The 16,556-nt window shown below is 39.7% G+C and overlaps 1 protein-coding gene across 3 annotated transcripts in view; it reads left to right on the top strand.

The window, feature by feature from the left end:
* The window catches only part of RALBP1 (ralA binding protein 1), a 43,501-nt gene that overhangs the window by 19,872 nt on the left and 7,073 nt on the right, over positions 1-16,556 (top strand). For 2 of the 3 annotated variants that reach the window (XM_079718248.1, XM_079718247.1), the window contains exons 2-6: positions 2,502-2,796; positions 4,740-5,198; positions 8,633-8,982; positions 10,380-10,541; positions 11,523-11,654. In XM_079718248.1, the coding sequence (XP_079574374.1) occupies positions 2,553-2,796; positions 4,740-5,198; positions 8,633-8,982; positions 10,380-10,541; positions 11,523-11,654 (1,347 nt within the window). In that variant the 5' untranslated portion in view covers positions 2,502-2,552. The remainder of the gene's footprint in view (positions 1-2,501; positions 2,797-4,739; positions 5,199-8,632; positions 8,983-10,379; positions 10,542-11,522; positions 11,655-16,556) is intronic. The other variant, XM_079718249.1, reaches the window with a different exon arrangement.

The raw sequence follows: 16,556 nt of genomic DNA, 5'->3' as shown, positions 1-16,556 counted from the left end.
CCCACACTATTAAATATTGTCAAAAACACAATTTTTATGAGACTAAAAAAAAGTGGCCTGTTCGTTTAAAAAAAAAACCAGTAATAGTAATACAAGTAATAGATGGGCATGGTAAGGCTCAAAATATGTAGAAAGGATAAAATAAAAAATAAAGAAATCTTTCTCTCCCTCCCCTTTTACAACTCCCAAGAGTTAACAGTTGTTAACTATTTCAGAAATTGCATGTGTGTGAGTTTATATTCCATTATTTGGATCAATCATAATTTAACTGATCTTCCATTGATAGCCATTTAGATTTTGTTGTTTTTGCTGTCACAGTGCTAAAATGCATATTTTCACGTATACATCTTTGAATTCTTGTAAAAGTATATCTGAAGGATAAGTTCCTAAAAAGAGGAATTCTTGGATCAAAGAGAGCACATTTAAAATTTTGATAGGGACTTCCCTGGTGGCGCAGTGCTTAAGAATCCGCCTGCCAATTCAGGGGACACGGGTTCGAGCCCTGGTCCGGGAAGATCCCACATGCCACAGAGCAACTAAGCCCGTGCGCTACAATGCTCTAGAGCCCACGAGCCACAATGACTGAGCCCACGCACCTAGAGCCCATGCTCTGCAACAAGAGAAGCCACCGCAATGAGAAACCCACACACCACAATGAAGAGTATCCCCCACTCGCCACAACTAGAGAAAGCCTGCACACAGCAATGAAGACCCAACACAGCCATAAATAAATAAATAAATAAATAAATAAAATTTTGATAGATACTGCCAAATTGCTTTTCAAAAAAGACTGTGCTAGTTTGCACTTCAGCCGTCAGTGGATATTCTCCCAAATGTTTGATCACATCCTTACCAACACTTGGTATTAATCACCTTTTTTGTTCTTTGCCAGTCTGATGTTAGAAAAATGGTAACTTATTGTTTTGTTTTTAAAATTGTAATTGTACTTGAACATTATTTTCATGTGGATATTAGTCATTTTTCTATGAACTGCTTTACATTCTTTGTGTAGGTGTCTTGATTTGTTGAGATTTTCATTGATTTGTGAGAACTCTGCTTTTTAGAGAAATTAGCTCTCATAATTTACACATTTTTTCCACATTTGTTTGTCTTTTGACTTTGTTTATAGTCAGAAATAGCAGTCTTATCACTTGTGTTTGTGGATTTTTTTTTTAATTAATTAATTAATTAATTTATGGCTGTGTTGGGTCTTCGTTTCTGCGCGAGGGCTTTCTCTAGTTGTGGCAAGCGGGGGCCACTCTTCATCACAGTGCGCGCGCGGGCCTCTCACTATCACGGCCTCTCTTGTTGCGGACCACAGGCTCCAGATGCGCAGGCTCAGTAATTGTGGCTCACGGGCCCAGTTGCTCCGCGGCATGTGGGATCTTCCCAGACCAGGGCTCAAACCCGTGTCCCCTGCATTGGCAGGCAGACTCTCAACCACTGCGCCACCAGGGAAGCCCTGTTTGTGGATTTTTAAAATTGCAAAATCACCTTAAAAGTGAGTGCAAAGAGAAACAAGTGATTCTAATAGTTTTTCAAATTAATATCATGAAGACATTAAAGAGGAATAAGAACTAATCCAAGTAACTTTTAAACACAGTACTGTGTACCATCTGTCTAATGAAGAAAAAAATGCAAACAAATCTTGGACTTTTCTTACATTTGTCCTTTGGGTTTTTTTATTATTTCTTTTTAAAAATTTTTTATTGAAATATAGTTGATTTACAATGTTGTGTTAATTTCTGCTGTAGAGCAAAGTGACTCAGTTATACATATATATACACATTCTTTTTCATATGCTTTTCCATTATGGTTTATCACAGGATATTGAATACAGTTCCCTGTGCTATACAGTAGGACCTTGTTGTTTATCCGCATTTGTCCTTTGTAGTGTCCATTCTAGCGAAACTATTGTGTGTGTATTTTAGGACTGAGCAAATGAGGGTTCCATTGTTTCTTTCAACATAATTCCAGTCCAAGATAAAATAGCTGTTATCAACATGAATTGTCCAGTGCAGTACAGAACTATGGCTAATGATCTGTATATATCACTTTAATTGTTTTGTAAATTGTGATACTGAACTATTCATGTGTAGTTATATTAACAGTCTTCTTAATTTATTATTCATGGTTGTTTGGCCATAACTTAAAAAAAATTAGGATTTTATGTTGGATAGCAATCCAAAATGAAGCCCATTACAATAGTGGATTCTTTTTTAGAGGAAACTCTGTGTCCTACTTTAAGAACCCACTTTCGTTTGGTTCATTTTTTTCACACTTGAAGATCCAGTGCTTTCAACCAACTCTTTGAGAAGCAAAATGTGTGGTGCACAAATGTAACTTGAGATGACAAAATGAACAATTATTTTTAAAGGGGGGTTGTGAAGAAAAATATTTTTGATTTGTAAATGCAAGATTAGTTGCTGTGTTGTGTGTGTGTCTGGTGCCCTTGTGTCTTGGTGGTCGTTGGGTGACTGATGTGCTCTCTCCCTCTGCAGGGGTGATGGGCAGGTAACAGACGCCCTCCTCACTGTCGTCAGGGAGGCAGCATGACCGAGTGCTTCCTGCCCCCCACCAGCAGCCCTGGTGAGCACCGCAGGGTGGAGCATGGCAGTGGGCTCACCCGCACCCCCAGCTCCGAGGAGATCAGCCCCACTAAGTTTCCTGGATTGTACCGCACGGGCGAGCCCTCGCCTCCCCATGACAGCCTCCACGAGCCTCCCGATATAGTGTCTGATGATGAGAAGGACCATGGGAAGAAAAAAGGAAAATTTAAGAAAAAGGAAAAAAGGAGTAAGTGCCATTTTCTCTGTGCTGTAGCTAAAGTTTAGATAAATTTCTACTCTAATCATGTGTACCTGCTATCTTGTAGAAATATATCCAAAGACTCTTGTTTTATATTTTTTTTATTTTTCTGCATCTCAATTTTTGTATTTTAGGGTGTTATTCTCACAAATAAAAATACTGAATTTCCAGAAATGGTGAAGTTTTCTGGTGGAGGTTTCTTAAATTTTAAATAAAAATAAATATTGAAATTTTGTCCTTATACAGTCTTACTCTCTTGGCGAGGTTGTGTAGGCCAGTTGGGGTACATGGTGAAAAAAGTATGTATTCGTTTTCTTAAGCAAATGCCACCATGCATTCCGTTTATGATTCCTGTTCTGTAAGGATGAATTGTTTAGACGTAGCTTTTTAGCATTTTAAAAGCAAATCAGGTGAGTTATTTTAAGTAAGTGTGATTTTAGTTTCACGGTATTTTTAAGTTAATTTGTATTTGAAGCATAACATTTGGATAGAATGCACAAATTGTGTACAACTTGATGAATCACAAACGGATACACCTGTGCTAATTACTTATTGTACAAGGCTCTGGAAATAGAGCATTATCAGCATCCTAGAAATTGCCTGTTGCCCCTTCAGAGGGAATGCCCAGCACATCTGGACACTGCCTGATTTTGGACTTTTGCACATGGAAGTAGATTTCCTTTTGTGGGTAGTTTCTTTTGCCCAGTGTTATGTTTGTTAGATTCATCCGTGTTATTCCATATGGCAGTAATTTGTTCATTTTTATTGCTGGATTTTGCACTAATATACTAGAATTTATTTTTCCATTCTACTGTTATTGGTCATTTGGGTTGTCTTCAGTGTGTGTTATGAATCGTGCTTCTGTGAACGTCATTGTTCAAGTTTATGCATTTCTGTTGTGTGTGTGCCTGGGAGTGGAATTGCTCACAGGCGGTGCTCATTTCAGTATCTGTAGATCCTGCAAAACAATTTCCAGAGTGGCTGTACCAGTTGACACTCCCACCAGTGGTGTCTGAGAACTCCAGTTGCTTTCTGTCATGGTATTATGCCCTTAAGACTTTTGCCATTCTGGTTGGTGTGGGGTTTGTGGTATCGGTACTTTAATTAGAGGGAAATGTATGCAGTACCTTTCATTTTTGTTATAAAATAGCTTGTGAGGTAGTTGGCTAAAGAAAAGGAGAGTTTTAGATGTTAAAAAAAAAAAAAAAAAAAGAACAGTGAAACCAAACAAGGATAACTCTAATATTGATACTAAGCAGTTATCAGTGTGAAACCAGGGCTTCTGACGCAGGGAAGTGGCCACCATCCCAAGATTAGGGAGTTTCCTGGTTCTTTCTCCCCAAATGAGGCTTCAGTCCCAGCTGCCATCTGCAGAAAGAACTTAACAGCTGGAGACAGGAGAGCAAAGTGTGATGGGGATGATGGGAGCGTCTGAACAGTAGTGCATTTCGTGTCATGACTGGAGATTGCTTCACATTATAGGAACCAAATATGAAGAAACCTAAGCTAAATAGAGTGTAAGTTAGAGGGCCTTATTCAGCTGATGAAAGAATGCTGTGCATTATATAGGGATTCTGTCCATTAGCCCTCTGTGTAGATAATACATAAATTAAGATAATAAATGATTATTTATAATAATTTGGTTTGCAAAAATTCCAATTGCATGTGTGTATAAAATAAAACCAGTTGCAAGGGTAACTGGCTCTCTGCTCGTCGCCCTCTTGTGGTCAGGAGACGTCACGGCAACGCCTCATTTTAGCTGGGAAGCCATTGAACGAATTGCTGAGAGTACCAGGAGGGCTTGGCCATGGCATGAAAAGCTAGGTAGCTAGGGCCAGGTGGCACTTCTTTGTCCTGTTTTCAGACATTGAAAATGGACAGTTTGACATTCAGCAGACATCTGACTCATGCTCCCTGCATTTCTTTGGCAGCTGAAGGCTATGCCGCCTTTCAGGAAGATAGCTCTGGAGATGAAGCCGAAAGTCCTTCCAAAATGAAGAGGTCCAAGGGGATCCATGTTTTCAAGAAGCCCAGCTTTTCTAAAAAGAAAGAGAAGGATTTTAAAATAAAAGAGAAACCCAAAGAGGAAAAACATAAAGAAGAAAAACACAAAGAGGAAAAACATAAAGAGAAAAAGTCAAAAGACTTGACAGCAGCTGACGTGGTTAAACAGTGGAAGGAAAAGAAGAAAAAGAAGAAGCCAATTCAGGAGCCAGAGGTGCCTCAGATAGATGTCCCGAATCTCAAACCCATCTTTGGGATTCCTCTGGCTGATGCAGTGGAGAGGACCATGATGTACGATGGTGTTCGGCTGCCAGCCGTCTTCCGGGAGTGTGTGGATTATGTGGAGAAGCATGGCATGAAGTGTGAAGGCATCTACAGAGTGTCAGGTATGGGGCTTGTGCCACATGTACTGGTTTATAAAGATTAGCTTCACTTCCACTTTTCAAAGGAAGGGAACAATACTCACTTGTGAGGAAAATTGTGACACAGGTCCTAAACCTCATTCATTTCCTTGATCCTTCCCGTTGAACAAAGACCCCCACGCTCTGTGTGTGTGTGTGTGTGTGGGGGTGCCCCTCACCTGGGTGCCTCCGTGAGGCTGGGCATTGGTGGGTGGTCAGCAGGGAGGAAGGACATCTGGGCTTAGGATGCTTCTTGGCCACAAGTCACAGTTACTGACAGTCGTTTAAGTATTTCCTGAGTTCAGCTGAGGGATGCACAATGTTCTTGCTAAATGTTTAGGTCCCAGATGTGGATACCTCTGTGTCCAGGCGCGGCTCTTACGTGCATTAGCGAAGTTGAGGTTCCATTTCTCTATGTTCCGTGTGTATGAAAACTTACATTTCATACTGGCAGGAAAGTAATTCATATTGGGTGTCTAAAATCAAGGAAAATGCATGCTGTCTAAAGTAGAAGACTCTATTTCTTACAGAGCAGGGTGGCTTTGTGTTGGTGTAGGATGCAAGTCCTGACCTGTGTGGCATCCGTGCTGTTGTCATCATGTTCCCGTGGTTCAGTGTCTTGGTCCTGGACCTTGAGGCTATAACATTCACTGTTGCTCATGCATATTTCATGATGAGTTAAATCATACACATTTAGAATAAAGAGACCAGATTTAGTTTTTCCATTTAATTGGTTCATGCACATTTCTAGAAGGTGGATTTGATATTTAAGCTTTGTTAAGAAAGGGCCAACATGTTTGATCATTGGGGAGACCTTTACATAATCCCACAGATAACATGTTATCATTTAAGAGTGTTTTGGCTAAAATGCTACTGTTTTATAGAAAATAAGATAAATGAATTAGGCACTGAATTTGAATTTATAAGTCCTTAGTTACATAAAAATAAACACATTTAAATGAATTTGAAACTTGCCTTTTAAGAAAAATTTATGATGGATTTTTAAAGATCTACACAGTACTAACATAGCTGCTTCTCTCACGTGATTTTGATAGGTGTGAAGAAATTTTGTTTTACGTGAAAGTTTCTCTGAAGAGTTCCTACAGCTTTGTTCAAAGGATTCTTTTGCCTTTGACCTTTTTTTTTTTTCGGCGGTATGTGGGCCTCTCACTGTTGTGGCCTCTCCCGTTGCGGAGCACAGGCTCTGGACGTGCAGGCTCAGCAGCCATGGCTCATGGGCCCAGCCGCTCTGCAGCATGTGGGATCTTCCTGGACTGGGGCACGAACCCGTGTCCCCTGCATCGGCAGGCGGACTCTCAACCACTGCGCCACCAGGGAAGCCCAATCTTTGACCTATTTTTGATGTTTGCATTCTTTTGGAGTCGGAGGTGTGGGACTCCTTCTCTGAATTCACGTGTCACAGTGTTCAAACTGAGCTGCTCCCCTGGTTGTTGGCTCCTTAGAGGCCAAGCTGCTGCTTTGATCAATTTTGTATTTATTTTTGAAGCTCTGGCAAAATGCTGCATTCAGCACTCTGGACTACAGAGTTTATGGCTGTGACTTTTCTTTTTGAATGCTAACAGTATTGTTTTCTGGTGGAGAACTCTGATTCTCACTTATCCATGTATAAGTTCCAGTTTTAAAGCTAATCTATGATTTTGTGTATGCTCTTTCTGTACCTGGAAATTTGTGCACTTTTCACTTGTGCAATTTTCTGGGCAGGCACTGTTGGGGGAAATTTACAAATCTATAAAATGTATGTGAGAGAGAGAGGAGGTCTTCGTCAAGAATTTCAATTAAAATTACCACACACCATGTTTTACTCATAAAAGTAAAAAAAAAAAAAAAAAAAAAGGAATTATTTTCTAACTTTTCCGCCTCAAAATAAAGATTACACAAAAATAAGATTCATATTATTATCTCCTATTTGGAGTTGTTGACTTCATTTTGTCAGTGCTAGATTAAGTTACTGATTTATTGTGATGGCATTAAAAGGTTTTCACATAAGGAATGTCAGAGCCCAGATGTAAGCACTATTGATTGTAAAATGCTGCTCAGACTAGGTGACACTCGAGTGTTTGTGTTTACCATTACAATCTGTCCGCCTTAGTTTGTGGCTTGTTTCCAATAATTGGCCTCAAGTTTTTTTTAAATTGAAGTATAGTTGATGTACAAAATTATGTAAGTTTCAGGGATACAGCATAGTGATTCAATATTTTTAAGGTTATACTCCATTTATAGTTGTAAAATATTGGCTGTATTCCCTGTGCTGTACAATATATTCTTGTAGCTTATTTATTTTATACATGGTAGTTTGTACCTCTTAATCCCCTACCCCTCACTTGCCTCTCACCCCTCCTCTTTCCCCTCTGGTAATCACTAGTTTGTCCTCTGTATCTGTGAGTCTGTTTCTTTTTTGTTATATTCAAAATATAGTTTGTTTTATTTGTTTAGATTCTACATATGAAGTATTTTGTCTTTCTCTGACTTATTTCACGTAGCGTAACACCCTCTAGGTCCATCCATGCTGTTGCAAATGGCAGGATTTCATTCTTTTGTATAGCTGAATAGTATTCTGTTGTGTTGGCCTAAAGTTTTAAGTACTGAAAACAACAGAAAGCTACCCTGTGTTCTCATGAGCAATCAGCGTCACTGAATTATGTCACTTAAATGCACATTGGACTAAAAATCTAAAATACTTAGTGTCTGAAAAACATTTGTGTGTGTTTCTGTCCAGTAAGAAAAGCAAAACAATTCGATTTTAGTAACCCAAAATTTCACTTTTCTTTTATTCTAACCCTGTTTCAGATTAAGAAAACATGTAAAGAACTTAAACTTAGAAATTAGATGGGTATTATGTAATGAATAATTATCAAAGAGTTTGTTTAGATAGCGAACTCACCTTTTGCATTTATGATACAATTTTTACTTATAAAAGAATAGTCACCCACAACTTTTTGCAACGTGCTTGTATGTACTGAGTTGTATTTTATGTTGTCAGTCTTGTGACTAGTTAGGAAAAGCAGTTGGCCGCTCATGTAGAACAAGGCATATGCTTGGATTGTAGTTTAATTTTTGCCTGAATTTTTACCTACCTATCTTTAAATAAAAAACAATTTTTTTCCCTGAATCGATTGGCATATTTGCTTGATGTTTCTGTGGTTACTCTGACTTTTGTTTTGAGTATTGAGTTTGTCCATTATCATTTAGCTTTTGCTTAAATTCATCCTCTAAGTGTAGTCTTTTATCTGCTTTAATGGAGGAATTGTATGAACCGTGTGCAGATTAACACTTCACATGGTCAGGATGGCCCTTCTCTGATCTCCCCCAGGGGTAGGCACACTGGGGAAAAAAGCTGTGTGTTTGATTTTTTTTTTTTCTTGATACTTTCTTTCTCTTTTGAATTCGAATATTCTAAGGAATTAAATCCAAGGTGGATGAGCTGAAAGCAGCCTATGACAGAGAGGAGTCTCCAAACTTGGAAGAGTATGAGCCTAACACTGTAGCCAGTTTGCTGAAGCAATACCTGCGGGACCTGCCCGAGAACCTGCTGACCAAGGAGCTGCTGCCCCGCTTTGAAGAAGCCTGTGGGCGGAGCTCAGAGGGCGAGAAGGTGCAGGAGTTCCAGCACCTGCTGGAGGAGCTGCCCGAGTGTAACCGTCTGCTGGTCTCCTGGCTGATCGTGCACATGGACCACGTTATCGCCAAGGAGCTGGAAACAAAAATGAACATCCAGAACATTTCTATAGTGCTCAGCCCGACTGTCCAGGTACACGGCCGGCCCTGGGGATGCAGGGAGGGTTTCCTGTTGCTGAGTCACATACCAAGCAGTGAACCAGGAACGGTGGGTAAGGGGTTAGCCTGAATGTTGGCCTTTTTCTTTCACAGTGTGGACAGTGTTGGCATGTAAGGTAATGAGCATGTTGGCCTTTTAGCTGTGGCTGTGAAATTTGAATATTGTCCAGTCTTTGGTGTGGTTTGTAAGCAGTTCCTGATGACAGTGACCTGTCCTTAGTGGAAGAGGAACCCGAGGTTCCTGCAGTTACAGTTCATCTGCAGTGTTTTAAGGATTTCAGTTACTTCATCAAATAGCATTACTGCTTAGTCATATCACACACACATACAGACTCAGGCTCAAGGGGGCCTAACGTTATTCATTTGGTCAGGGATTTGACCTGAGGACTTCATGAAGAGGTGTAGATAGAGTATTTTACAGAATCTTAATCTGAGGAGGCATTTCAGAGAGGTGGGTGGTGTGTTATTGGTGTCTCTTTACAACATAAATTCCTGGCCTTCGTTTTCTGCTGCTCACTTGGTGCTTGCGTAGAGCATGTGTTTTCCTTTAATTGGAGTTACTGATATTTCACTCAGGCCAAAAACAAAGGGCAAAACATGAGATGGGGTTATAGTTTTTATTTTAAGCCTTTTTGGCCAATATACCAGGTTATTATTGGTCACTGTTATAACACACCGTTACATATAAGAGTGTATTTTCTTTCACTGAAGATTCCTTCATTGCTTGTTGATTATATTTTGGAAGCAAAATGTTTCTCAAATTTCATATTAGTCAAGTTTTCAGAATTTGGTAACTATTACATTGTTACTTAATATAACAGTAGTAGGGGTGTAGGTGTCACAGAAGATTCAGGTGTGTTATCAGAATAAGTGTTAGGTAGGAAATAATTTCTTTTATTAGCTTTTTAGCCAGCCTAACTTCCTGGTCTCTTAGCATTGGAACATCTATTTAAACACGGGCTCTGGAGTCTGCCCAGAAGCATTCGTCTCTGGAGCCCCCGCTACCACACTCAGCCCAGCTCTGCAGCTGCAGGCTCCTTTGTTCCTTAGTAGATCCAGTTGCATGTGTTAAAATATATCACAGTAACTTGAAAATAAAGAACATAAGATTTAAAAAATCAGTTAATGTTATGGTGCTAAAACAGAACAGATTGATGATCATCGGCCTCTGCATCCATTTCTTGGCTTTTTCCCCGCAGTTCCTCATAGTGCTGAGTCCATACTTTCTCATTCTCTTCTTTAAATTGGCCACTAATTAGCAAAACATGTCTAGTCCCTACTGAGGATGCACTTAGGCAACAGACACAAATGAAATGAAATATAATTTTAATATTTTTCTTGCAAATTTTTTCTTTTTTTTTTTTTTTTTAGATTAGCAATCGTGTCCTATATGTGTTTTTCACACACGTGCAAGAGCTTTTCGGAAATGTGACACTGAAGCAAGTGACGAAACCTCTGCGATGGTCTAACATGGCCACGATGCCCACACTGCCTGAGACCCAGGAGAGCATCAAGGAGGAGATAAGAAGACAGGTGCGTGCAGCCCCCCTCCCGGCCCCCAGAGCCAGCCCTCGCTCTGACCCTGTGGGAGCCTGCAGTGCTGAGGACGATGGCCTCCTGTTCCTTGAACACTTCCTGTGTGTCTGGAGCTGTGTCAGGCACACTCTTCATGGCACACTGAAGCCAGAACTTCCCATCTGGCACTATTTCCTGCCAGTTACGGCAGAACATCGTAGTGGACAGAGCACAGGTTTGGAAGTCAAACGACTTGGCTTTAAATTCTTGCTCTGCACGTTGCTTAACCTCCTTAAGCCTTGGGGGTTGCATTTAAAAATGAGTCCTCTCTAGGTTTGATTGAAGATAACCTTAAATTAAATAATGTGTTAAAGATGTTCACCATGGTGCCAGGTATGTTGTAAGCAGTCCAAAAATGTTAGCTTATCTGGACAAGGCTGCTTTATTGGCCTTATTTTACAGATAAGAATAGTGAAATTTGGAGAAGTTAAATAACTTATGCTGTGTCACCTGATTACTAAGCTGAAGAGCCAGGATTTGACCCCAGATCCTTTGTTTTCCCAATGTGCTACTGAAACAGTGCCATTTGGTTGTGTGTGTTTGGCAAGCTCAATAAGAAATTCAAGGCTAAGACGTTTACTTACATTTGATAATTATTACATCTTTTGTTTGCATACAAGTTATCAAATCCCTGCTTGCCTTTCTTCCCTTTTGTCTGCTCTGAGCTCCCGTTTCTTAGTAGTTGATGTGTTGGAGGAAGGGATGTGAATGGACTACTGGGAACCATTGTAAATTGATGGATTAGAGCCCAATGCTCAGGCAGAAAAAATAAAGATGATTTTTCAGTCATAGCCTTGAAAAAACAATTCGTGCATTATGTCATTTTTTTAATGATAATTGAAAAGTAGTTGATTCTGCATTTTTAGAAATTGCATGTGGTTTTATTTTAAGATGACAAGACATGGAATCCTATACAGTGTGTGGTGTGTTACTTTCTAGGAGTTTCTTTTGAACTGTTTACATCGAGATCTTCAGGGTGGGATAAAGGATTTATCTAAAGAGGAAAGATTATGGGAAGTACAAAGAATTTTGACAGCCCTCAAAAGAAAACTGAGAGAAGCTAAAAGACAAGTGAGTAAATTTATTATTTTGGCACATCATGTTTATAATGAAATGTAAAAAGAGTGCACTGGAATCTTTTATATACCATTTTAAGTTATTTTTTTAAAGTACGACCCAATTTATATTGGGTTGGCTGAAAAGTTTGTTTGGGTTTTTGTTTGGAAAAAAAAAGCTGAACGACCTTTTTTTTTTTTTTTTTTTTTTTTTTTTGTGCTGTACGTGGGCCTCTCACTGTTGTGGCCTCTCCCGTTGCGGAGCACAGGCTCCGGACGTGCAGGCTCAGCGGCCATGGCTCACGGGCCGAGGCGCTCCGCGGCATGTGGGATCTTCCCGGACCGGGGCACGAACCCATGTCCCCTGCATCGGCAGGCAGACTCTCAACCACTGCGCCACCAGGGAAGCCCTGAACGACCTTTTTGGCCAACCCAGTGTAAATACCTTTTGAGGGAAAGTTCCCTTATGGGAGATTTGTTCACATGTTCCTACTTCTGGATTATTGATCCTTCAGCTTGGTATCAGGGAAATGCTTCATTTAATTTAGAAAGTTGAGTTTTTTAATTAAACAGACTGTTTGGCTAAAAGATGTTTTGTCATTTCCTGCTTGGTTGTACCTGTGAACAGGTTTCCAGGTGTGAGAAGCAGTCAGATGGTGATATGTTTCAAAGACTGCAGGGGAGTTTGAGGGCTTTGAGTCAGCTCTTTAGAAACACATGGAGGTACCGAAGGTCAGGAGGGGCTTTCTTTACCCGGTAACAGGCAGGGTGGCGTGTGTCTCATGATGAGCTTGGGGTTCGTGAGCCAGACTGTTGGTCTCTCTCTAGTTTAGTGTGTGTTGCTTGGCGCTGGGACTCTGAGTTTCCCAGCCACGCCAAGGCTGAGGTCCCAAATCTCTGGACCCTCTTATAGCCCATGTGCAGATTCAATGCCAGGGTCCAAAGAGCACTTCCAAGGAACATGAGTTAGCATTTGTCGGAGTGGGACAGCATGGTCCATGGTGGGTCGCAGTTGTGGTTTTGCTAAAAGACAAGACAACCCATGTTGCTTCGAGGGCAGCAGTTTGCACTTATGTGGGGATAGCTTTGTCAGGAAGGAAGCTGTGATGGAGTTTCTACACCTGCACTCTAGGACTAGCAGGCGCCCTCTGCGTATTTTTCTTCCTTTTTCCCCACTTGCCAGATTATCTATCTTTTGCTTCCAGTGCCTGTTTTTAATTAATTAATTATTCCCTTCATGATTCGGCCTGGCATCAGGTTTTAGTGACAGACCAACCAGTCCTCCTGTGGTCACTGTCCACCATGTGGCATTGCCCATCAGCCTTTAATGAAGGGTCTCTGACCCAGGACAGGCTCACGTGGGCTCGGCTTCCTTTCTCTTGTTCCTGCATCTCTCTTGGATAAAGGAATTGTGACATAGCAAACCAGAGCCAATATAGAAAGGGATGGATTACCTCTACTTTGCCAGTTTCTTGATGCTATCTTTTCATGTCTGCTTGTTAATTCACGAAGTGCTCCAAAGGTTCCATCAAGTTGATTTCAACTTTGAGGAATAAATGACTTTTAAAGATAGAAGTAATATAACTCATTATATTAACAGACTAAAAATAAGAAACCACAAGATCGTGTCAGTAGATGCAGAGAAAGCATTTGGCAGAATTTGACACTTAACTCGTGACAGAAACTCGCAGTCACTGCCTTTCAGCCCGATAAAGGGCACTTACAGAAAAAATCTCTGATTTACATTGTGCTTAATGGTGAAAGTCTGAATGCTTTCCTCTAAGACTGGGTATACAAGCAAGGATTTCTGCTTTTACCACTTCTATTCAACATTGTACTGGAGGTCGTTCTAGCCAGTGCACTAAAACAAGAAAAAAAGGCATACAGATTGGAGAGAAATCAGTCTTTATACGTAGATGATGTGATTGTCTCTATATAAAATCCTAAGGAATCTGTACAAAATCGAATAAGTGACTTTAGCGACACTGTAGCATACAGGATCAGATGTACAAGTCTACTGTATTTCTGTATATTCACAATGAACTATTGGATAGTGAACCTAAAAAAAAAGACATAAATTAAAAATATATTTATATCTCAATATTGTTAAGATGTTAGGTTTTTCCAAATTGATCTGTGGATTCAATTCCATTCAAAATCTAAACAGGTGATTTTGGTAGAAATTAACAAGCTCTTCTAAAATCTGTGTGGAAATACAAATGACCTAGAATAGCCTAAACAGTTTTGAAAAAGGACAACATTGGAGGGCTCACACTACCTGATACTAAGACTTACTGTAAAGCTATAGTAATCAAGACAGTCGATATTGGATAAGGATAGATATATAGAAAAGAAAGTCCAGAAATAGACCAACACATGTGTGGGCAGTTAATTTTCAACAAAGATGTGAAGACAGTTGACTAGGGAAGGATTTTCTTTTCAACAAATGGTGCTGGAACAATTGGATATTTATATGCAAAAAAAAAAAAAGAACCTGACTTTTTCCCTCTTTCCACACAACATATACACAAATTAGCTCCAAATGAATCATACACTAAGACCTAAAAAAACTTCCAGAAGTAAACAGAGGAGAAGATCTTACTGACCTTGGCTTAGGCAGTGATTTTTTTTTTTAATTTTATTGCAGTATGGTTGATTTACAGTGTTGTGTTAATTTCTGCTGTACAGCAAAGTACCTCAGTTATATGTATATATATTATTTTTATATATATATATATATATTTTTTATATATATTCTTTTTCATATTCTTTTCCATATGGTTTTTCACAGGATATTGAATATAGTTCCCTGTGCTATACAGTAGGACCCTGTTGTTTATCCATCCTATATATATACTAGTTTGCATCGGCTAATCCCAAACTCCTAATCCATCATCCCTCTCCTACCCCTCTCCCCCTTGACAACCACATGTCTGTGAGTCTGTTTCAGTTTCGTAGATAAGTTTATCTGAGTCATGTTTTAGATTCCACATATAAGTGATACATATGGTATTTGTCTTTCTCTTTCTGACTTACTTCACTTAGTATGATAATCTCTAGGTCTATCCACGTAGCTGCAAATGGCTTTTTTTTTATGGCTGAGTAATGTTCCTTTATATATATACCACATCATCTTTATCCATCTGTCAATGGACATTTAGGTAGTTTCCATGTCTTGGCTATTGTGAATAGTGCTGCTGTGAACATAGGGGTGTATGTATCTTTTCAAATTATAGTTTTGTCTGGATATATGCCCAGGAGTGGGATTGCTGGATCATATGGCAACTCTATTTTTCAGTGTTTTGAGGAACCTGCACCAATTTACATTCCCACCAACAGTGTAGGAGGGTTCCCTTCTCTCCACACCTTCTCCAACATTTATTATTTGTAGGCTTTTTAATGATGGCCATTCTGACCAGTGTGAGGTGGTACCTCATTGTAGTTTTAATTTGCATTTCTCTAATAATTAGCGATGATGATTTCATCTTTTCATGTGCCTGTTGGCCATCTGTATTTCTTTCTTGGAGAAATGTCTATTTAGGTCTTCTGCCCTTTTTTTTTTTTTTTTTTGTGGTACGTGGGCCTCTCACTGTTGTGGCCTCTCCCGTTGCGGAGCACAGGCTCCGGACGCGCAGGCTCAGCGGCCATGGCTCACGGGCCTAGCCGCTCTGGGGCATGTGGGATCTTCCCGGACCGGGACATGAACCCGTGTCCCCTGCATCGGCAGGTGGACTCTCAACCACTGCGCCACCAGGGAAGCCCTTCTGCCCATTTTTGATTGGGTTTGTTGTTTTTTTTGTTACTGAGTTGTATGAGCTGTTTGAATGATTTCTTAAATAGGACACAAGGTCCTTGAACTATGAAAGAAAAATTTGGTAAATTACATTTCATCAAAACATGCTCTTCAAAAGATATTAAGAAGATGAATATGCAAGCCAGAGACTTTGACAAAATAGTTGCAAAAAACACACACTTGATAAAGGACTTGAACTAGTATGTATAAAAAACTCTTAAACCAATTTTTTTTAAACTTTATTTTTTTAGAACGGTTTTAGGTTCATAGCAGAATTGAGGGAAAAGTACAGAGAGTTCCCATATACCCCTTTCCCCCTCATGCTTAGCCTCCCTCATTATCAGCATCTCCTGCCAGAGTGGTACATTTGTTACAATAACAATTCAATTTTAAAAAGGCAAAAATTTGAACAGGCACTTTACTGAAGATTATATATGGATGGTAAATAAGCACATGTGAAAATGCTGAACATCATTAGTCATTAAGGAAATACAACTTAAAATCACGAGATACTACTACACACCAACCAGAATGACTAAAATTAAAAATACCAAGTGTTGACAAGAATGTGGAGCAGGTGGAACTCTCCTGTATTGCTCTTGGTTCAATCATTTTGGAAAACAGTTGGCATTTTCTTTTAAAGTTAAGCATGAGGTTACCATCTGACCCAGCAATCCCACTCCTAGGTATTTACCTAACAGAAGAAGGCATATACCCACACAAAGCAAATACACAGTGTTCATAACAGGTCTTGTTAAAATTGCTCAAAACTAGAAAGGACCGAAATGTCCATCAGCTGGTGAATGGATGAACAAATTGGGGTACATTCACATCATGGCATATTACTCGGTAAACTACTGATATAAACGACAAAATAGATGAATCAAAATTAGCAATGTGCCAGATAAAAAAGACTACTTACTGATTAATTCAGTTTATATGAAACATAAGAAAAGACAAAACCAGAGCAGTGGAAAGCAGGTTAGTGGTTGCCAGGGGCAGCAGATGGTGGAAGAGCCCAAGGGCACTTCGTGGTGATGGAGATGTTCAGTGTTGTGATTGTGACAGTGGTTACTTGACTGTATACAGTTGTCAAAACCAGTTGAACTGTATGCTTAAAACCAA

Source organism: Hyperoodon ampullatus (genome assembly GCF_949752795.1).
Source record: "Hyperoodon ampullatus genome assembly, chromosome: 13".
Classification (NCBI taxonomy): Eukaryota; Metazoa; Chordata; class Mammalia; order Artiodactyla; family Ziphiidae; genus Hyperoodon; species Hyperoodon ampullatus.
The sequence above is the reverse complement of the archived record's forward strand: the minus strand, read 5'-3'. Positions and strand labels throughout refer to the sequence as shown.